Source organism: Podarcis melisellensis (assembly GCF_964234715.1).
Source record: "Podarcis melisellensis genome assembly, chromosome: 15".
NCBI classification, from domain to species: Eukaryota; Metazoa; Chordata; class Lepidosauria; order Squamata; family Lacertidae; genus Podarcis; species Podarcis melisellensis.
Window position 1 is genome coordinate 11,601,073 of NC_138532.1, and position 22,421 is coordinate 11,623,493.

The 22,421-nt window shown below is 45.3% G+C and overlaps 1 protein-coding gene across 5 annotated transcripts in view; it reads right to left on the reverse strand.

Moving 5' to 3' along the window:
- The window catches only part of SLC37A2 (solute carrier family 37 member 2), a 58,891-nt gene that overhangs the window by 14,600 nt on the left and 21,870 nt on the right, over positions 1 to 22,421 (reverse strand). For all 5 annotated transcript variants that reach the window (XR_014163353.1, XM_081890995.1, XM_081890996.1 and 2 more), the window contains exons 3-13: positions 21,558 to 21,645; positions 18,614 to 18,692; positions 16,434 to 16,569; positions 11,749 to 11,825; positions 10,488 to 10,654; positions 8,607 to 8,644; positions 6,198 to 6,365; positions 4,970 to 5,060; positions 4,135 to 4,197; positions 2,911 to 2,996; positions 1,234 to 1,282 (exon numbers count right to left, since the gene is read on the reverse strand). Coding sequence is in view for 4 of the 5 variants with exons in the window: in XM_081890995.1 (XP_081747121.1) it covers positions 1,234 to 1,282; positions 2,911 to 2,996; positions 4,135 to 4,197; positions 4,970 to 5,060; positions 6,198 to 6,365; positions 8,607 to 8,644; positions 10,488 to 10,654; positions 11,749 to 11,825; positions 16,434 to 16,569; positions 18,614 to 18,692; positions 21,558 to 21,645 (1,042 nt within the window). In the remaining variant the exon portion in view is untranslated. The remainder of the gene's footprint in view (positions 1 to 1,233; positions 1,283 to 2,910; positions 2,997 to 4,134; positions 4,198 to 4,969; positions 5,061 to 6,197; positions 6,366 to 8,606; positions 8,645 to 10,487; positions 10,655 to 11,748; positions 11,826 to 16,433; positions 16,570 to 18,613; positions 18,693 to 21,557; positions 21,646 to 22,421) is intronic.

The window sequence follows — 22,421 nt, forward strand, 5'->3', positions numbered from 1 at the left end:
TACTATGTGCTGAGAAATCAGAGAGAGGAGCTGAGGGAAGACCGGGGGGGGGGGGGAGAGAAGGATGGAAGGGAGGGGGGAAGGGGGAAATTAATGTAAGCGATTATATGCTTTGATAATTTGTTATGTTGAAGCCGTTAATAAAAATATATTTTTTAAAAGACTTTTTTTCTCTGCAAATGTAACCACAGGATTGAAGCCTGCCTCAACTAGAGCCAGGGCTTTCTCGGCTGCGGCTCCAATCTGGTGGAACGCTCTGTCTCAAGAGACTAGGGCCCTGCAGGACCTGACATCTTTCCGCAGGGCCTGCAAGACAGAGCTGTTCCACCAGGCCTTTGGTCAGGGCGCAGCCTGACCCCCTCCTCTGGCAATCTGCACAGAATTTTGCTTGATGGTTGCCATTAATTTGATTTTAATTTGATTTTAATTAATTTTATAATGAATGTTTTTAGAATGTTGGACTATTTTGATTGTTGTTAGCTGCCCTGAGCCCAGCTTCGGCTGGGGAGGGCGGGATATAAATAAAAATTATTATTATTATTATTATTATTATTATTATTATTATTATTATTATTATTGTAAACTGAATGCAAGTAAACTTTACCATTACTTTTAAAGAAGACTGTCGTGTTGTTATTATTTTTAAGAGGGAAATAAAGGGAAATTTACCAGGAACAATCCAATCCGGACAAGCCAGACTGGATTGCTCAATTTAAACGATTCTAAGGAATCCACCAACTTGCTTCTAGCAGTGTGCAAGGGAATGTATTCTGCTACTAGCTCACTAGCGTGAGTGAGGAGGGATAATATCTAATCAATATATCCTCTCCTACTTCCCTCAACATTCCCACAGAAGGCAGGTTCTTGTGTTGGCAGTGGGCATGGGTAGCAAGTGCAACTGGGCAGGGCTAGCAGGATTAGGCCCCCTCATGCAGCAGATGGGTGCTTGAGCGGGATTAAATGTATTCTCCAAGTCTGTGAACCAATTTGCTAGCTGGAACACCTTCACTTGTAAAGTAGAAGGTGACACTCAAATCCCTACCATACTGCCAGCTCCAGATAGCCTGGTGATATATTCAGAGAACATTTATTTCCCTGCACAAAACTGAATCAAGAACAGCAACAAAGGGACCATCAGGGTCCAGTGGCAATGTGAGAACTAGCTCAGAGGTTTCTTGGTGGAAGCCAGTGTATGCCAGTGGTGAAAATCTCCAGAAAGTAGTGCAACTTTACCTATTGATGTTGCTAGTCCATTCTGGCCAACATGGTTGTAGGCGAAGAGCTAGAAGAGAAAGCAAGGCAGTGAATGAGCATTTCCATAGAGGTTCAACAAGCAGTCCCAGGGAACTCTAGGAGTTGCAGCTCTGTGAGGGGAATAGGGGTCTTCTAACAGCTCTGAGCGAACTCAACAAAAGCTCCCAGAATCTTTTGGAAAAGCCATGAGTGTTTAAGGGGTGCTTTAAATGTAGGGTGTACTGCAATGCGCTCTATGTGGGGCTACCTTTGAAGGTGACCCGGAAACTACAACCAATCCAGAATGCAGCAGCTAGACTGGTGACTGGGAGTGGCTGCCAAGACCATATAACACCGGTCCTACGTTTCTGAGCACAATTCAAAGTGTTGGTGCTGACCTTTAAAGCCCAAAACGGCCTAAGTCCAGTATACCTGAAGGAGTGTCTCCACCCCCATCGTTCAGCCTGGACACTGAGGTCCAGCTCTGAGGGCCTTCTGGTGGTTCCCTCATTGTGAGAAGCCAAGTTACAGGGAACCAGGCAGAAGGCCTTCGTGGTAGTGGTGCCTGCCCTGTGGAACGCCCTCCCACCAGATGTCAAGGCAATAAACAACTATTTTACTTTTAAAAGAGAACTGAAGGCAGTCCTGTTTTGGGAAGTTTTTAATGTTTAATGTTTTGTCGCTTTATTATTGTTATCATTCTGTTGGGAGCCACCCAGAGTGGAGTGTAAATAATAATAAATTATCATTATTACATGTGGGCATGGTCAAGTCATGCATAGGAAGGGTGAGAGGCTATCAAACTATGATCCACTGGGAACTGGCCTTGCCCTCTCTACTTTTCAGTTCAGCCTTTGCCAACCTGGTGCCCTTCAGATGTTTTGGACTACAACTTCCATAAGCCCTAGCCAGCACAAGGTGGTGTAAAGAAATGGCGACTAAAATAAGCAAAAGGCATGCCCAGATGACTTGTTTCTTGAACATTCATCTCAATTTCCTCACAGGGAACTTAGATGATGTTGGCTCTTTAATGAGCATTCATTTGCCAGGATGTTAGAGGATGTTGTGTCAAAATAAGTGTTATCCCATCCTTTTCAGTGCATTTCTCCGTCACCTCTTGAAAAAAGGTCCAATCATTTGGGGAAGTGGGTTTATCGCAGAAGACCTCCCAGTCACCTATGATTCCACAACCTGAAGCTGTGGGTAAAGGTAAAGGTAAAGGGACCCCTGACCATTAGGTCCAGTCATGACCAACTCTGGGGTTGCGGCGCTCATCTCGCTTCAGTGGACGAGGAAGCCAGCATAAAGCTTCCGGGTCATGTGGCCAGCATGACTAAGCCGCTTCTGGTGAACCAGAGCAGCGCACGGAAACACTGTTTAGCTTCCCGCCAGAGCGGTACCTATTTATCTACTTGCACTTTGACGTGCTTTTGAACTGCTAGGTTGGCAGGAGCAGGGACCGAGCAATGGGAGCTCATCCTGTTGCGGGGATTCGAACCGCCAACCTTCTGATTGGCAAGTCCTAGGCTCTGTGGTTTAACCCACAGCGCCACCCGCGTCCCTAAGCTGTGGGTATGTGACCCAAAAATAGTGACTGCCTAAAAGTGCCTGGACACGCAACAAGTGTTTATCACCTTGCTGCCTCTGAAGCTGGAAGTGCGCAATAGGGAAACTCACCATGGGAACAGCCAAAATGAGCATCGTACAGCATGTCGTGCCCCTGCCACCTGTGTAGTCAGAGATAAGACCTGCCAGGATGCCTCCTGCAGGGGAAAAAAAGTCACAGTTCACTTTCGGAAGTTGGCAAAGATTGGAGAATATCAGGTCTGAGAGCCATGAATTCACTTATAGGCCTTCGACAAGCCAAATAAATATCAGGTTTTCTGTTTTACCATTTAAAGTACTCATTTTTACATCCTAAAATATCAATGACTTCCCTTCTTCTCCTCCCATGTTTCATTTTACATATCATAAATCCCTGCATATTTTACAAAAACTATACCATTCAGTATTCCATTATTACATCCATCATAACTTATTTACACTGTTGAAATTATCTTGATGCTGCCAGCATTTTCATCTGCACAGAGTTATTTCCCATATATTCAATAAACGTTTTCCAATCTTCTCTAAATGTATATTCTTCTTGTTCTCTTATTCTATATGTTAAGTGTGCAAGCTGCACATATTCCATCAGCTTAAGTTGCTACTCTTCTTTGGTCGGGACTTCACTCGTTTTCCATTTTTCAGCTAACAACACGTGCTGCAGTAGTGGCATACATAAATAACCTTTTTTGACACCTGGGAACTTCCGTCTGAATTATCCCTAACAGAAAGGACTCTGGTTTGTAGGGGAAAGTACTTTTGAACATTTCCCCCAATTCATTATGTATCATTTCCCAACACTCTTTTACCCTTTTAGAAGTCCACCACATATGAAAGAACATTCCCTCAACCTCTTTGCATCTCCAGCACTTATCTGATTCAGTCTTACACATCTTAGCAAGCCTACTCAGAGTTAAATACCACCTGTCAATCATTTTCAGGTAGTTCTCCTTCAAAGAATAACACGCTGTGAACGTCAAAGCACTTTTCCAGAGTTCAGCCAAATAAATTTGCAGACAAAAATGAGTCTTTTTGATAATTTACTGCAGTAATGAGCTCCAGGATAATGTAAACCCATTTGCCGTGCCTTGAAACCCAATGATTTTTAGTTGCCGTTTCTGACTTTGGCGAAGTTTGTTAAATTTGCTTTGTCTGTTATTAGTTCTGGATATTCATTTTCCTTTGGCTTTGGATAATCGGACTTCATCTTGCTTTGTTTTGTTTTGGTATCTATGCACACAAATATAATTACACTACTAAAATTAATTTTTAAAAAAGAAAATTGATGCAACAAACCAACTATGCCGCCGACGTCAAAGAGGGTGGACATATCCCCTGCCTTCTTCGCGGTGAAATGAGCTGCAAAAAGAAGAGCAGGAGAAATGGCTGGGTGAGCAGAGAAGATCAAAATGTGTTGGAATTAAATGGGGGGGGTGCAGGGTTTGCATGCAAAGGGATCCACATTCCATTCCACCATCACCAAGACCTCCAGTCAAAGAGATCTCAGTTGCAGAAGACCCTCTGCATTTGACCCTGCACAGCTTCTGCCAGTCAGAGCCGACAGAACTGGGTTAGATAAGATCAATGGTCTGACTTGGCTGGAAGCAGTTCTCTGCTTGTTGGCAGGAGATGTAGCTCAATGGAAGAGGATATGTTTTGCATGCAAAAAGTCCCTGGCATCTCCTACATCTGAAACCCTAGAGAGACACTTCCAGTCAGTGTAGCCATTATTGTGCCAAATAGGGCCAGTACTTTGAGAACGAAGCCTTTAGCTTTGCTCTTCTAGGCTTTTGTTTTAACTCTGTTATTTAATTCTTTTGTTTTAATTCTGTCCTGTTTTCTTTTCTTAGAAGCGCTTGTTAGGGCTGAAACGGGAGCATAAAATGGTTTTTTTCTCAATCAGTAAAGTAGAATAAAATAAAATGAGGTCCCAATGAATTCTTTCTAAATAAATAAAAAAGTTTGTCTTCTTCTTAAAAACGGGCCCATCTTTGGGTGTGATGAATGGCATGGACCTAAGCCAGCCTGAGGGAGACTCAGAGTCGTTGGAAAATCCCACCAGCAAAACTTCCTGAAGCAGGTTCTCAGATCACAAATTGGGAGTCTCCATAACAAGCTCCTTGCAACTCACCCACATTCACAATGTAGAGGGGAAGCCAGTAAAGGAACGTGTAACTGACTAGTTTTGCAAACAGCAGGCAAAAGGAGAACTCCACCACTCCCTGCAGAGGAGAGAGAGAGAAAGAAAAAACCATTAGCAGCTAATGAAAGGCAGTTTTTGCAAAGACAAAGGACCCAAACAGATAGGACACAGGGGTACGGGTGTCCGTGGGGGTGGGAAGGGGGATGTTGCCCCCCTGAATCACAAGCCACCGATTCCCACAGAACTTGAAATACAAGGGGGAATGTGCAGGCATTCATCTTCCTGTTTTGTTTTAAATATATATTTGTGAGAAACCAGGCTCCATTCAGGGCTTGACTTTACCCTCCCCTAGATATATGCCGATGGACCCCCATGCATCAATTCATGATCCGATCTCCTTTTCTCCTTTTGTCAGCCTCGGCCCAGTATACCTGAAGGAGCATCTCCACCCCTATCATTCAGCCCGGACAATGATGTCCAGCTCTGAGGGCCTTCTGGCGGTTCCCTCAGTGAGGGAAGTGAGGTCACAGGGAACCAGGCAGAGGGCCTTCTCAGTAGTGGCACCCGCCCTGTGTAACGCCCTCCCAGCTGATGTCAAGGAAATAAACAACTACAGTGGTACCTCGGGTTACAGCCACTTCAGGTTACAGACTCCGCTAACCCAGAAATAGTACCTTGGGTTAAGGACTTTGCTTCAGGATGAGAAAAGAAATCGCGTGGCAGCAGCGGGAAGCCCCATTAGCTAAAGTGGTACCTCAGGTTAAGAACAGTTTCAGGTTAAGAACAGGCCTCCAGAATGAATTAAGTTCTTAACCTGAGGTACCACTGTATCTGACTTTTAGAAGACATCTGAAGTTTAGGGAAGTTTTTAATATTTGATGTTTATTGTGTTTTTAATATTCTGTTGGGAGTTGCCCAGAGTGGCTGGGAAAACCCAGCCAGATGTGCAGGGTATAATAATTATAATAATAATTATTACTATTATTATTATCACCATCACCACCACCATCATCATCTTACTAAACAGTAGCTGCCAGGTGTGCAGCTGCCAATCTGATCCACACAACTGCACACCTGTCAATTTCAATTTCTCGTCTTTCCAGTCTTCTCTCCCCACCCCGGGATATAAATGCAGTAAACTGAAACAGAGGGAGTTCTACCACTGCAACTAGCCTCTTACAACTCACCCCTCCCTCCCCTGTGGGGTCGTACTCACAGGTATCCGGAGGGCATCAATGAAACTAATGGCTTCCCGGTTTTCCGTCGATTCTTTGCTACCTTCCGACATGTCCACAATGTTTTCTCGGCTGTTGCTGGAGATATTTAGGCTCCCGTCGCTGATGGAGTGGCCAGCCTCAAGACCTTTCTCTTCCAAACCGGCGGTCTGAGAGAGACACAAACAAATAAAAACACCTCAGGAGTTTGGATCGAGAAATGACCCTTCTATTTGTCGAACTTTCCCTCAGAAGCAGCTGCTCTTTATTGAGTCGGACCACTGGTCTATCCAGCTCTGTTACCTCTAGAGTGGCTGGCCCCCGGGGCTTCAGATGGGGGGGTCTCTCTCAGCCCCTACTGCCCCAGAGATGCCAAGGATTGAACCTCGGATCTTCTGTGTACATAGCAGATGTTCTGCTCCTGAGATATGGTACTTCCTTCCAAGCCAGGCCTCTCCTTTCCCAGTTATGACCTGGGATTGGGCTGACACAAGTGGGAGCTGCGTCAAAATGTTTAAAATAACTTTTTCTTTAAAACACCCCCCCGAAGCCCTCCTTTTAGGAATTCTAGGTGCCAAAATCCCAAGGGAGCAGAAAATCCTATTTACATATGCAACCACGGCTGCATGGGTGTTATTGGCCCAGAGATGGGAAGAAGATGAAGTCCCTGCCAGAGAAGAATGGCAGGTGAAGTTAATGGACGATGCTGAAATAGCTAAATTGACCGGAAGTATCAGAAATCAGGAAGACCAAAAATTTAACAAGGAATGGGGGAAATTTATAACTTATCTTAACGACCATGGTAAGCAGTTGAAACCGTTAGTAGGATTGGAATTTCACTTGTAGTCTACAGGTCAATTTTGGACACAATGGAGATGTAAAATATTTGGATCATCATAAAAGATGTGGGAGGAAATGGCTAACAATAGGACCCACAATGGGGAGGAGAGAAGTCCAGGAGATTCTTTGGAATCTTGTTTTCATGTTGTATGCTGGATATGTGATTGTAAAACTTTAATCTGAAAAACCAAATAAATAAATTTATGGGGTGGGGGGAAGTGTTGCAATGTTGGGTGCTTCAGCATTCTAGCCAGCCATGCCCTTTTGCAGGATGTGCCATTCCTTCCCAGTCAGCATTCAGTGGCTACTGAGCATGCTCAGTCCTCAGCCCTTTAACAGCAGCTCGATGTACAGCCGTTAGCTGGGGGGAAGAGAGCCGGTTAGGTCTCATCTCAGATGCGCAGGAGCAGCTCCCATGTGGATGGGAGAACGCGTCAATGACCCAACTGTATCATGGAGAGAGTTGCCAACTATGTGAGGAAGGTATGTCCAGTTGAGCCCTTTGGGAGGAAGGGAGGGGTATAAACGGAATGAATGAATGAACAGAATCATTGTAGAGTTGGAAGGGACCGTGAGGGTCATCCTAATCCAATCCCCTTTCAATGCAGGAATCTTTTGCCCAAAGAGTTGGCTTATTTTGTTTTTCCTTCTAGCAGCAAGGAAGCTGCTCATAAGGAAGATGGGAGAGCCTCAGCTCCATCAGACTCCGTCAGCAATGATCAGAGAGGTAAAGAGGGGAGACTGCAGGGCTGTGCAAGATACTGAGGGTTGGAAACCAAGTGAGGGGCTTCTGGAGCAGCGAGCCAAAGGATCGGGTGGGGATCTATGCTCCTGCTAACTCAAGACAGACCCAACACCAGAGAGAGAAACGAGGAGCAAGGTGTAAGTCACCCCGACCTGGGGGGGGGGATCCTGAGGGCTGAGCCTAAGGCAGCGCAAAAAAGAGGCCTCCCAAAAACTAAAAACCAAAGATAAAATGTTTTTTAAAAAAGATGCAGGGAGGACCTCTGCGCAAAAGGGCTAATCCACTCTCCGGTGCAAATGCCCCCAAACCCCGACGAGGCAGCGCCAAACTCTTCTATAAAAGGAGACTGTTAAAAGTAAGATGTCTGCTCCTTAAAAAATTAAAAACTGGAAAAAAATCAATGTAATTGACAACCCCCATAAGCGAAAGTGGGGGGAAAGGGAGAGACGGGAGGAAAAACATTTTCTTGGCAAAGAAGAACACAGAGTTTGACCCGAAAGCAGAGAAGGGGACCGTAACATTACACAGATTACTACAGTTTTTAGCAAAGGGCTCCCGAAGCAATGTATGAGAAGCTGAAATCTGAAATTATAAAAGCCGCACATGATGCTAGTCCACTGTGAGTAAGCCTTGAAGAAAGGATATCGACTCTCTCAACTTCCTTCTCCCTCCCTCCCTTCTCCATACTGAAAGGAAGAAGAAACAGCTGTTTGCTGTTAGTGGAGGAAAGTCTAAGTCTCATTAAATTGAATGGTGCTTGCTCCCCAGTAAATGTGCATAGGATTGAAATGTAAGTGGGTGGGTGGGGGGAATGTGCAAAACTTACGTGATGGAGAGGAGGGCTGCAGTCAACGTCTTCGGGATCTGAAGTGGAGAGGAGACTGTATTACAAAAGCACAGCTTTCATTCGGAGCAAGATGACAGCAGGGGTGCATGTTTTATCAAATATATTCCAGTTTGTAAATCAGGTAATTAGTGCCTGGCTGGATGAGACCTGTGGTCCATCTAATCTAGCATCCTATTCTGTGAAGGCACAGAAAGCCTCTCTTGCAGGAGGTCACCCTAAGAAAAGCACATCCCTCGTTTGTTTTCAACCCGCTTGTGGAGACTTTCAGAGGTCACAAAGAAAGGAATATATGACAACAACAAGAAGATGAGGAAAACAATAAAGAGAAGATTGGACAGAACTGTGAATACTATTTGGACAGAACTGTGAATATTAAAGGAGCAGCAAGAGAGATGTTTGGATCCCTTTCTGAGCTCGAAGTATGGGTACCCCCAACAAAAATTTGGCTTTGTAATTTGGAATTAATGTGATTTGATTGGTTTGTTAATAAAAATTGTATTAAAAAAAGAAAGAAAAGCACATCCCTGCCAGGGCAGAGAAGAAAGTGCTTTCTTCCACTAGGCGGCAACATCTGCTAGTTTACTGCTGATGAAATGAAATTCAGGGATGCTCAGAGATGTCCCTTCTCAAGTCCTATGTGGGTCAAAAGCAATGCTCCCCAATTTGACACAGACTAGTGCATTGCCGCCTCAGTGATTCTGCTATGGGTTTCTATTGTGCCTTTTAAACACTGCATGGTCCAATAAGCCACATGCATATTCCATTTGATTGTTTTGGCTTTTACGAGGCTATTTGAGACAATTCCGACATTTGCATTCAGGTCTTCTCTTTGCTTCTCACCCCCCTCACTTTGGTGAATTGCTATTCCCTACTACAACTATGTTATCCAGATATGCACGTATTAAACATGCATTGCTTATAAACTGCATCCCCTCTCTGGCTAACACCCTGGTCCTAAAGGAGTTTAAAAGGTAAAGGGACCCCCTGACCATTAGGTCCAGTCGTGGCTGACTCTGGTGTTGCAGCGCTCATCTCGCTTTATTGGCCGAGGGAGCAGGCGTACAGCTTCCGGGTCATGTGGCCAGCATGACTAAGCCGCTTCTGGAGAACCAAAGCAGCGTGCGGAAACGCCGTTTACCTTCCCGCCGGTGCGGTACCTATTTATCTACTTGCACTTTGACGTGTTTTCGAACTGCTAGGCTGGCAGGAGCTGGGACCGAGCAACAAAAGCTCACCCCGTCGCTGGGATTCGAACCGCTGACCTTCTGATCGGCAAGTCCTAGGCTCTGTGTTTTAACCCGCAGCGCCACCACTTTAGTCAGAAGTAAATATCATGGATTTTATAAAAGCAGAAATTACTTTCTTGGGTTTGCACCCAAGCACTCTCAAACAAGAGTAGGCAGGTGTGCATATAGGGCCGAGCCAAAAATTATTATCAGAACTTTTTTTGCATCAAAATGGAGTGCTCGGGATGGGGGATGGCGAGACAAAAGATTTCACAAAGCTGGCCCCTCCTTATGTTTTTCTGCTACTGTCTTCACCTCCTCTTCTATGTGACTGGTGACAGGAGGTCACACTCCTGGGAGTCCTGGCTCTTGCTAGGCACCAGTTGTTTTACCTACCAGGCTCCAGAGTGAGGGCAGAAAGCATTTGCCCTCACTCTGAGTTGGCTTAACAACAACAACACATAATCACATAATGCTATTGTCATAAAGTCAAATCAGAGAGAGGGCAACACTTCCTGAACTCTCTTGGATTTTAAGGGAGTGGTTTTTTTCTGCTGCTGCCAGACTTCATTCCTGTTTGTGTTCCTGTACCCACGTGCCTCCAATTTTGCCAAGTGTGTTTGTGTGCACTCACATTCAATGAGGAACAAGAAGCAGATGACGCCCATGCTGGCTATGATGATCCCAGGAACGATGAATGACAGGCCCCAGGCATTTGAAACCCAGGCACCAGCAATCAGGGATCCTAAAATGTTTCCGACAGATGTGTGTGAATTCCAGATGCCCATGATGAAGCCTCGTCTGGTAAGATAGGAAGGACATGGTTCAGTTCAGACAGCAAGTCCAAAGTCTACACCGATCATAGTTTAGAACCAAAACCACAGCTTGAGTTTCTGAGCATGCAGCTGGCAAACCACAGTTTCCCTCCTATCAGCTTTTAGCTTCTGAAGTTCACTCCTGCTTCCATGGCACAGCAACCTTTTGAGAAACAGTGCCTTTAGCTATGGTTTGTCCATTAAAACATCATTCCCAACCATAGCTAGCACAAAGCGTGGCTTGCCAACCCCTATTAAACCACGCTTTCTGGTTCAGACTGTTATCGCTAATTGTAAACCCTCAGGCTCCATTCAGAAATGGTGTCCAAACCATGCTTACCAAAACTTAAACTATGGTTTGGTATAGTGTCTGAATTCACAAATCATGGTCTGCAAACCCATGGTTTCTCATTCTGGTTTGACCACTGATTGCAAACCATGATTCAAGGTTGCTCCTCCCTCAACCCTGCTTGTTTGCCCTTTGGTCCTGACTACTGGGGTGACCCATAGCTCCCACTTCTCAGGTCCTGGGCTCACCTCTGTCTGCTGTCCACAGCTCAGGTCTGATACCAGAATCGTTTAATGAGCAGAGGGTTGCCAAATTGGGAATTCAGGCAATCCCGGTTCAAATCTCTGCCCAGCCATGAAGCTCACTAGCTGGCTTCATGCAAGTTGTTATCGCTCAGCCTAGCCTGCCTCACAAGGTTTTTGTGAAGATACTCCAAGTCATTGATTTTATATTACTGGTTTATTAACTGTACTTTCATGCTACCCCATTACTCTGGATGGAGTACATCAAAAAGCTATTTTGAAAAACACATACACACCATCAAACATCTAACATAATGCCTTTCACAAAAAGGCAGGAATGCATATGCATTTTTTTTTTTAAGCCCCATGATGGTGCCATAATCAGGTCACTCCCTCATTTTCCAGCGCAGGGTGATATTTTCCATTTTGGCAAGGGAATAAATCTGGTACTTCCTCCTGGGATGAGGATTAAGCAATTGGCACTTGAAAGCAAAACAACCACCCACAAGACACAGTTCGACAGATACAGTATTAGGAAACGAGACTCACTTCCCCTTTCCAAACCAGTTGCCAACACATGTCACTACAGACGGCCATCCCGTTGTTTGCGCCAAGCCATTGAGGACCTAGTGGGTGGGTGGAAGGAGCAGGAGAGGAAAAAAACACAGCTAGTTAAGCCAAAGTTAGCATTATGCACAATGCCTTATCATTATAAGAAAAACAATGGGTTGTAACTAATGGGTTGTATCTAATGCTAGGCCCCATCTGCACTATGCATATAAAGCAGCATCATACCATTTTAAATAATAATGGCTTCCTCCCAAAAAATTCTGGGAAATGTGAGGAGAGTTCTCCTGTTCCCCTCACAGAGCTGCTTTGGATTGGACTTCTGGAATGGATTAAGTTTGAGAACCAAGGTACCACTGTACCCTTAAGCCATGGTCCAATTCCAACCTGACCCCCTCTTCCACCTGTGATGTATTTTAAAAAGCCATGCACACAATTATTGTGTTACAGTGCCTCATCTAGTTTAGCTCTACACCAAGACCATCAGGATAGCTAAACTCAGTCCCCTGGCAACTGATTGTACACACCCCCAAAAGAGCTGCAGGAACAAAGTCTTCCTAACTGCTCATTCCCAAGTAAGCAAGCCAGGGATCCTGGTTTTCTGAGTCAACTCGAATTTGGGGGTGTTTCCGGGATGCATCTCGCCTCTCTTCATTCTAGACTTCCCGGTGAGCAAAACCTGGCTGGGCTACCACCCAAACCAGTTGTGAAGTTCAATCCATGAAGGAGTGGGAGGAGAAGATTAACATGACTTATCCCAGAGCCAGTTTCAATTGGGAAGGAAGAACAATGGAACGCCTTGCCCAACCAGCTCTCTAGGGTTTCAGGAAAAGTTCTCTCTGAGCACTACACGGAGATGCTAAGGAGTTAAGCTTTCTTCCCTCAAAGAAACTACTTTCTTCCCTTGGCTCAAGCTTAGGGGATACCCATCCTGGTTTTCAGGTGCACGATGTTGATTGGCCAGCCCCTGTGACCTGTCACAAAACCACCAGAGCTCAGAGATGATTGGTTGGCCTGAGTCTTCATGGCAAAACCTTCTCAAGGTTGCTCAACATTGATTGGTTGGCCCTGGTATCAGTGGCACAGCCTGCTCAATATAAGCTTTTAAAGTATAAATTAAGTTGTTTTTTTAAGTGGCAATCAAAAATTTGAGAGCAGGTAGACATGTGATGTCCTTGAAAACATAAACAATCTTTGGAATGCTTAAGGAATAACATCAGGCTATGGACTATGGATTTCCTGATCAGGTTTCAGCTGTGCTTTTTATGTTAATAGCCAGCAAAGAAAGGACCACACCCAGGAAACAGTGTAAACGAGCTCATTATGGAATGATTCACTGGAGTTATATAAGGACGCAGGTATCACTCCGAGAAATTGCTTACTAATGCTTGTATTGGATTTTTCCATAAGTTAATTAATCAATGAATGAATCGCTCGAGTCAAACCAACAGCTTTAGTTAATTGAGCAGTGGGGACAAAGTTTAGTGACAGAGATCAAAACTGAAGGGGAACAGTCGCAAGCTTAACTTTTGAAGCTACTGTTTGAAGAAGTTTGGGGGTCTTATATACAAGTGATTACCACAGTGTGGATACGTTTATTAAATTCTATGTGATATCATGCTTTGGTCAACAACTTAAAGAAAATGCTTGGTATGCAATCAATCAGTTGAAAAGCACTCACGCTCTTCAGATGTAAATCCCCTGACATTTAAGATATTCCAGGGATGATTGGTCTTAAAATTCTATCTCACATGGCAATTGGAGTGACATCCACACGGAAAGTGCTCTGTTATACCCAAAGCTCTGAAATTCTCTCCCATCAGAGGCCCATAGGATATTATTATTATTATTATTATTATTATTATTATTATTATTATTATTATTATTTATTACCTGATCTGCTTTCTTTGGCATAGCCATCCCATGACAATTCACTATATGTATTTTCTCACAAGAAAATTTGCCGCATAATTTCCAAACATCCGTCTGATCAATGAGCAGAAGCAATGAAAATTAAAGGATCTCTTCCTGTTTTCTTTTTGAAGTAAGTTAAGGTATTTCTTTCTTTGCTGTTGTGTCTTCAGTACAAACTGTTTCAGCTCAGCTGCTTGTCAGATCCCAGCCTGTTTCTTTCTTATTTTTAATTTCCAAGTGTGCTACTGGGGTTTCCCATATTGCATGTGGGTTGTTCTTAATTGTAAGTACACTGCTCTGGGAAATATACATTGACAGGGAAGTTTTTAATGTCTGATGTTTTATTGTGTTTTTAATATTCTGTTGGGAGCCGCCCAGAGTGGCTGAGGAAACTCAGGCAGATGGGCAGGGTATAAATTTTTATTACTGTTGTTGTTAACAACAACAACAACAGAAAGCAAAGTTAAGTGGACGCTTGGGTTGAGAACATGATCCATGCACGTTCGCAATCTGCAGCGTCCGCAACCCGCACCGTTTCTGCACATGCGCGACCGCCGAAACCCGGAAGTAACCTGTTCTGGTACTTCCTGGTTTTGGCAGTCGGTAACCTGAAAAAACGCAACCTGAAGGGTCTGTAACCCAAGGTATGACTGTATCTCTCAAAAATGCCAGGGTACTTAAGTGCAGCGCTTTTAAGGTACGGTAATAAAGTGCCAGTACTCAGATATTGAAAAAAGTGTCGGTGAGGACTGCCACAAAAGTAATACTGGTTGGGTGGAAACTTACTGAATCATCGATTTTGAAATATGCATAAGAGTGGGGCTGAGAAGTTCAGACAAAAACAGAAGCACCACATCCAGGAGTTCCTGCGTCATCAAACACAATAACCTCTCAACTGACTACAGTGTGTGTCACTCAGACAGACAGGCTCAGCTGGGATGGGAAAATATACTGCATCTTTCTCTAAGTTATTCCAACGGCTAAATATATCAGGTTTCTGTATGCCCAGACTGCAGTGCATGTGACTATGAAATCCACAGAGCTGAGCATCAGAAACTGTTTTCCCAGGAGGAAGCAAATGGAGTAGAGGAGGGGCAAACCACCCACTCAAAAGTTCATCGAGCAAGGAAGGTCAGAGGGGGGAAACCTGACAACCAGGTTCTGCATAAAGGCTACAGGTACTTGATGATTACATTCTTTATACAGCTCCATCAGTGCATATGGTTATGGTGGAGAGAGGTGCCTGCCCCAAGGAGATTGCAATTTATTTTTGCCAGCGGGGCTGACAAGAGGAGGAGGAAAGGAGGAAGCTGACCTAGGCAAAAGATAATCACAATCTAACTTAGAAGGTTAATGAGAGGAGCCCTAGAAGCCACTTCACATGAAATCAAACCACCGGTGCATTTAATAACGCCTGCACTGACTGGCAGCTGCTCTCCAGGGTTGCAGGCAGGGGTCTTTTCCAGGGGATTGAACCTGTGACCTTCTGATGCAAAGCAGCTCTGTCCTTGAGCTACGGCCCTTTCCCAGATGAGGGTGTGCAATAAGCCACTTTATATTAAATCAGGCTAGCAACGCTTTCAAATCCATAGAATAAATCCTTTCTTCTTTTTTTGCAATTGGTTTCAAAGCCAGTTCTGAAGGGGCCCAGGAAGAATCAAGTCCCTGTCCTACTGTCCTTTAACTGGAGACTAGGACCCATACACAAAGGTGCACACATTCCAGTGTATCGGGAAACTTGGGACAGCTGTCAGGGGGGAATTGGTTGGCTTCTCTTTGTTAGAATTCCTGATCCATGATTGCAGTCATGGGATTGTTGTCTTTCACATGACGGTATATGTTTTGACCCCACAGAGTGGGAAGTGACGGAGGCAGGATGTTTGTGTTACTGTGTTCCGTGAAGTGGGACTATTGTCCTTTGTTCTTTTTCTCTTTGCTGTCTGATGCTAGAGAGAGAGGGAGCCATGTTGCAGTGCTCCGTGTGTGTTTATATGTAAATAAAGTAGATTAGCCAAAATGCTGAGTTGCTGAGGTTCTGTTACACAAATTGCGCAAACTCTGCAGATCCCTAAGTGTGCCGGTGTTGGTTGGCATCGGTTGCTATGATGTTCGGGCTGAAGAAAGCTCATGAAGCTACCGAACGATCGACCAGGAGGGAGGGAACATGCCAGTCGGGCATGTGTCTCTGCCAGGGTCCTACTCGAGTGTAGGCTGAACTCCTGACACCCTTTCCCCCATGTGGAACCCAGAACCAAGATGGATCCTCATGCTGTGAGTTGTTCCACCTTGGGAAATGGGCAATCAGGCTGACAGCCAGGTCCATCTGTCTACCACCTGCTTCAAGAGAAAGCTATGTTGGGTCTACGGATATGTCCCTCTCATTATCCGAAAGATTATTTCCCCAAGAACCCTCCTCACTTTCTGTGTGAACTGCAAAGACCTACAGAATCACAGTCGGCCATCTAGCCTAGGGTTTCTCAAACTTGGGTCTCCAGCTATTTTAGGACTACAGTTCCCTGGCCACTGGTCCTGCTAGCTAGGGCTGATGGGAGTTGTAGTTCAAAAACAGCTGGTCTAGAAGAACCCTTGATAGAAGCAGATAAGAGCAGGCCTCCTGGGCCTTGGACCCTAGCTCCTTGGGAGACCCACCTCTGGAGCACAACAGATGATACGAGACCTGCTCAGAGACCCCATAGTAAGAAAAGGAAACAGCTCTAGAGAACTTAGTGGGCAAGCGTGATGTATCTCCGTACCTGTACGAGAACAAAATACCACAGTTCATGGATGTTCCAGTAGTAGCCCAATCCAAATAAGGCAGTGAACAACCCACTCAGCAACATTCCTCCAGACAGATAGTAGCGCAATGGGAGGCGCTCACCAAAGACCCCACTGTGGGAGACAGGAAGGAAGAGCACATGAAACACAACAGCCACTTCTCAAGGATCAGTGCCCAACCAGAAATGAATGTGGAAACAGCTTAGGACCGCTTAAATTAAAGGAGTAACTGCGGTGGTAACGGAAGCTGGTGTTGCTTCTTCCCACAATCTTCTGGGAAACCATCGTCAACAACACAGCTATTTCCCATGTCGCATTTTCCACACCGACAGAGGAGCATCAGAAGTGAAGTCGTCGTGGCTGCAATGTGGTTGTGACGCCCTTTGTCTTTGAGGAAGGACACAAATTTTGCAATGCCCTGGCCTGGTCAATTAAGCTGGCCCATGGTGATAAAAATGGCATATATACAGCCCTGGAAATAACCCCATGGAACTATTTAATAACTACTTAGGAGACAAGAGAGCAAACAGGATCCATCATGTGGACAAGAGTCCTGTTGACGTCTCGAGACCTCCATTAGCAGATTTCTTATCTGCCTGCAGTTATGACCATGTTTATGGGAATTCTATATCTCTGATCGGTTTCCTGCGTGGTTTAAGAGGTGAGCTGATTGCTGTCGGTGCGGCTGGCACCTGCCATGCCATGCCAAAGTAATCAAATATTATGGATTTGTCCTAAGAGCACCCCTTGGGTTGTTTGAGACCTTTTAACAACAGCCGGGATACTGAAGTCCATAAGCCGGTGGTTGGTCACAGGCAGGGCCTGTAGATGAGAAAGAGGCTGGGGCCATATCCGGCCCTTAAGGCCTCTCTGCCTAACCCTTGGGGATCTCATCAGACCACGCCCCCTCCCAAACCACTAGCCCTGCTTTGCATTCTACTTGAGTGGTTATTTTTTTGCCTGGCTGGACTATGTCCTTGAACTCTGACCATGCTTCCAGCTTGCCAGGAGAGAGAACATTGCATGTTTGTAGAAACTAACCTACTGTAGCAAAGGTCAACGTTCATTGCTCAGCACGCTTTTGTCTTTGGCACTGCCCACCACTAGAATGTGGGCTAAGGATAAAGGTCCCCCACCTGTTGTGTAGGTAAACCAAGACCAAATCTAAATTGCAAATGCCACTGAAGGAGCAGGTGAAATTAAGATCACAAGGATTGCCTTGCTAGATCTGATTCCTATCCCCCCCCCCCCGGGGTAGGACACATGTGTCTTAACAATTCCCATTGCCCTTAACAAACTACAGTTCCCAGGATTCTTTGGGGGAATCCATGGTTCTTTATAGCGGCATGATACTGCTTTAAATGCACAGTGCAGATGGGGCCTGAATCCCACTGTGTTCCGTGGGAATTACTCCCTATTAAATGTGCACAGGATTGCAGCATTAAGGAATGTGCCCTATGGAACCAACAGAGCCTTTTAAGCAGGCATGCTTATGACTTTAACTGTAAGGTAAAGGTTCCCCTGACCATTAGGTCCAGTTGTGACCGACTCTGGGGTTGTGACGCTCATCTTGCTTTATTGGCTGAGGGAGCCAGTGTACAGCTTCCGGGTCATGTGGCCAGCATGACTAAACCGCTTCTGGCGAACCAGAGCAGCGCACAGAAATGCCGTTTACCTTCCCGCTGGAGTGGTACCTATTTATCTCCTTGCATTTTGACGTGCTTTTGAACTGCTAGGTTGGCAGGAGCAGGAACCGAGCAACGGGAGCTCACCCTCTTGCGGGGATTCGAACCGCCGACCTTCTGATCGGCAAGTCCTAGGCTCTGTGCTTTAACCCACAGCGCCACCCGCGTCCCTCTGACTTCAACTGTAGATCTATACAAACTCAGTGCACACTAGAGATCCAGGGTGGAGTAATGGTTGTTAGAGTGTTGGGAGATCAGGGTTCGATTCCCCACTCAGCCATGAATCTCACTGGGCAACCTTGGGCCCGTCACCATTTCTTGGCCTAACCTACCTCAAAGGGTTGTTGTGAGGGTGAAATGGGGAGGAGACCCATGTACACCCCCTTGAGCTCCTTGGAAGATCAAGGTGGTAGATAAATGAAATAAACAAGTAAACGTGTCATTTCTTTCCTTCCAGCATTATGAGTACATACCTGATGTACATTCCTATAGCGTAGGCAACCAGGAACGCATTATCCAGGGCTCCAAAGAGTTCTTTGTAGTTGTCCTGATCTGGAAGAAGGAATGGTATGGGTTAAGTTCAGTGGCAGCCGTACCCCACTGGGCAAAAGAAGTATCAAGGTCACGCAGGTTCCTGTATTGAGGCAGCTGGCTCCCCCCTTTTTTTTCCATTTTTGCAGCGGGCAAGGAAGAGCAGTTCCTGGCTGCTGATCAGCCACACAAAATTTTGGAGCAGAATATCACACGTTTTGGTCTTACGAATTTCTGACCTTCAAGGTTTCCAGGTCAACTCCTGGGCACTGTTCTCTTAGCTGCACTCTGAAGTGGTACAGTCCCAGTAGGGCTATAAGGTAAAGGTAAAGGGACCCTGACCATTAGGTCCAGTCATGGCTGACTGGGGTTGCGGCGCTCATCTCGCTTTATTGGCCAAGGGAGCCGGCGTACAGCTTCTGGGTCATGGGGCCAGCATGACTAAGCCGCTTCTGATGAACCAGAGCAGCGCACAGAAACACCGTTTACCTTCCCACCTGAGCGGTACCTATTTATCTACTTGCACTTTGACATGCTTTTGAACTGCTAGGTTGGCAGGAGCAGGGACCGAGCAACAGGAGCTCACCCCGTCACGGGGATTCAAACCGCCGACCTTCTGATCGGCAAGTCCTAGGCTCTGTGGTTTAACCCACAGTGCCACCCGCGTCCCCAGCAGGGCTATAGCACAGGCTTTTTTAAAATGTCAACACATGTGTGCGTTCCACCTCTCCATTTCTTTTCTGGATGCAAAGCGTGTGCTCTTAAGTGTAGGCAAATGCAGCCATGCATGCATCAAGGTTGCAGCTGCATAATGGAAACACAGGGAGCCTCCCTTTCAGGGCTGTTGTACAGACGAGCCTCCCTTGCAGCCCATTCTCCTTGCTGCATCCGATAAATGGAACTTCTCTTCCAAGCATATGGACGGCAGCAGCTTTCTCCCCTCCTTCAAAATGCACCTTGTCCATGTGGCTGTTTGTTTGCCTTTTTAATTCCCCATTCTCAGTATAACCTGGACGCACACTTGACTGCATTTGCCTGCACTTAAGAGCACATGCTTTGCATCCAGAAAATCTCCCGGTGCTGCGAAAGACCTTGGCCGGAGACCCACTGTCAGCCATGTATAGGGCAATATATAAATTCAAGAAATAATAATAATGGACAGTACTGGGTCAAATGGGCACATGGTGAAAGACAGCTTAAGGCAGTTTCCCAACTCTCGGGAAATGATATACTACGAATTGAAGAAAATGTTCCATTTAAAATTTTTTAAACAAATGTTCCGTTTAACATTTGTTAAAAAACCCGAGGCATTTTTGTTGGGGATTGTAGGGAAAGACCTGCCAAAAAAGTTGAAAAACATCTTCACGTATGCGACAACGGCTGCGAGAGTTCTGGTAGCACAAGGATGGAAGACTGAAGAAACCCCAACTAAAGAATCATGGCAAGAAAATTGATGGATTATGCAGAACTGGCAAAACTGACATATAAGCTACGGGACAAGGATAACTGTGACTTTAAGGATGAATGAGAACCCTTTACAAAGTATCTGAAGACGCAACAAAGTGAACTGGACTCCTTGGCAGGTTTTGAATAAACATTCATAAACTTTTTATTGATAATAATCAGCTAAATAGTTTGAGGATCTATACAACTTTGTAACATGCAGAAAACAGCATTCTTAGAGAAATCAAAGACTGGAACTGAGGGAAGTCGGGGGGTGGGGGTGGGTTTTGTGGGGGGCGAGGGAGGAAAAATGGGGGGGCAAGGAAGATATGTTTTTGGATAATATGTCTTGTTATAATTTTGAATATATAAAAACGGCAGTTTCCCAACTCTCCCTCCCTCCCACTGCTGTTTCACCTATTGCCTATTCCTTGCAGACGGGGACCTGTGTCTTTTTGCCTAAGCAGCTCTGTAAAGGTAGTTTACACTGAAATTTCACTGTATAAATATATCTGTGGAAAGCCTGACTGCACAGTGGGAACCAACCTGCAACCAATCTGCTAATGAGGCTCCACAATGACATTGCAAACAAACGCAGATAAGATACGCCAAGGTTGCTAATCACATCAGAATAAACTGCTGGCCCTCAAGGCATCCCGTTCCGGTTACTGCATATGAATCAGTTGGGATCAGAGAGCCTAAGTTGGCCATAAAGGCTGCCTAGTCACCTGAGGTTTCCAGGAAAAGGACTCTTGATACAGCCCATAACTCAAGAGTCTGTGGAAAGCAGGAGGGTCAAAGAAGGAACAACACTCCAGCTGTTTTCCAGACGACAATTCTGAAAGCCACATGTCCAAGTTGCGGAAGTCACAAATAGCTTTTCCATATCCACCAACACAGAAAGTTGTTTTCTACCAAGCTCAGACCATCGGTTCATCAAGCTGAATACAGTGGTACCTCGCAAGACGAATTAATTCGTTCTGCAAGTTTATTCGTCTTGTGAATTTTTCGTCTTGCGAAGCACGGATTCCCATAGGAATGCATTGAAAATGTACTGTACATACATTTTCTAAGACGTTTTCATCTTGTGAAGCAAGCCCATAGGGAAATTTGTCTTGCGAAGCAACTCAAAGAACGAAAAACTCTTTCGTCTTGCGAGTTTTTCGTCTTACGAGGCATTCGTCTTGCGAGGTACCACTGTACTGTCTGTACTACACTGACTCTCGAAGCTTTGCCAGTCCTACCTGGAGGTGTCAGGAACTGACCCTGCGACCCTTTACCTGCAAAGCAATTGCTCTGTCATGGACCTATGGTCCTTCCCCACCTTACAGTGCTGTATGCTGCACAATTTTGCCCTGTCCTCCATCACTTTAGGAAGGCCAAGAGAGGGTGTATGTTTGCTCTTCTGGGGAAAGATACAGCAGAAAACCAATGCAGCCTTACCAAAAGGCTTCCAGTCACACCACGTAGTGCTGTTTGTTTCATTGTGCGGATTGGGTCCCCGTGAAGAACAGTTATAGTGCAGTTCACTCTGGGGAGAAAACACACAGACACACACAGAGAGAGAACAGAGTCAGAGATTCTTTATTCATTCATTAAATTTACATCCTCCCCAAAGAACCCAGGGTGAGAAAAACATTGGGCAAAATATTCCTGCATTGGAGGGGGGCTGGACCTGACAATTGTCATAGTCCCTTCCAACTCTACAACTCTATGATTCTATGAATTTAAAACAACAGTGAACACAGTTTCAAAGCATTATCTCCACAGGTGATTTCGGGGCTGCCAGGAGCGGCATGCTTCAGCCACCAAATGCCTGGGTAAATAGGGATGTTTTAAAATATCTCATTGAAGTCAATAATGAGGGAGTCAGATGCACCTCACTGAGGGGAACATTCTAGAAATGGGGAGCAACCAATGAAAAGGCCCTGTCATGGGTCAACACTGACTGGGCAGCCTCCGGTGGTGGCACTGCCAACAAGGTTTCACTTGCCAAACGTAGGGGTTGCAAATAGTGGGGATGGCACACTTTTAGGTCCTTGGTCCCAGACCATTAAGGGCTTTAACAATTAGCACCAATGCCTTGAATTTGGTCTGGTAGCTCACTGACAGTCAGGGCAGAGGTTTTGGGATCAGCAACACATGGCCCCATCGGGCTGCCCCACTTACCAGCCCAGCAGTTATGTTTTAATAATAATAATAATAATAATAATAATAATAATAATAATAATAATTTATTATTTGTACCCTGCCAATCTGGCTGGGTTTCCCCAGCCACTCTGGGCGGCTTCCAACAAAGATGAAAAA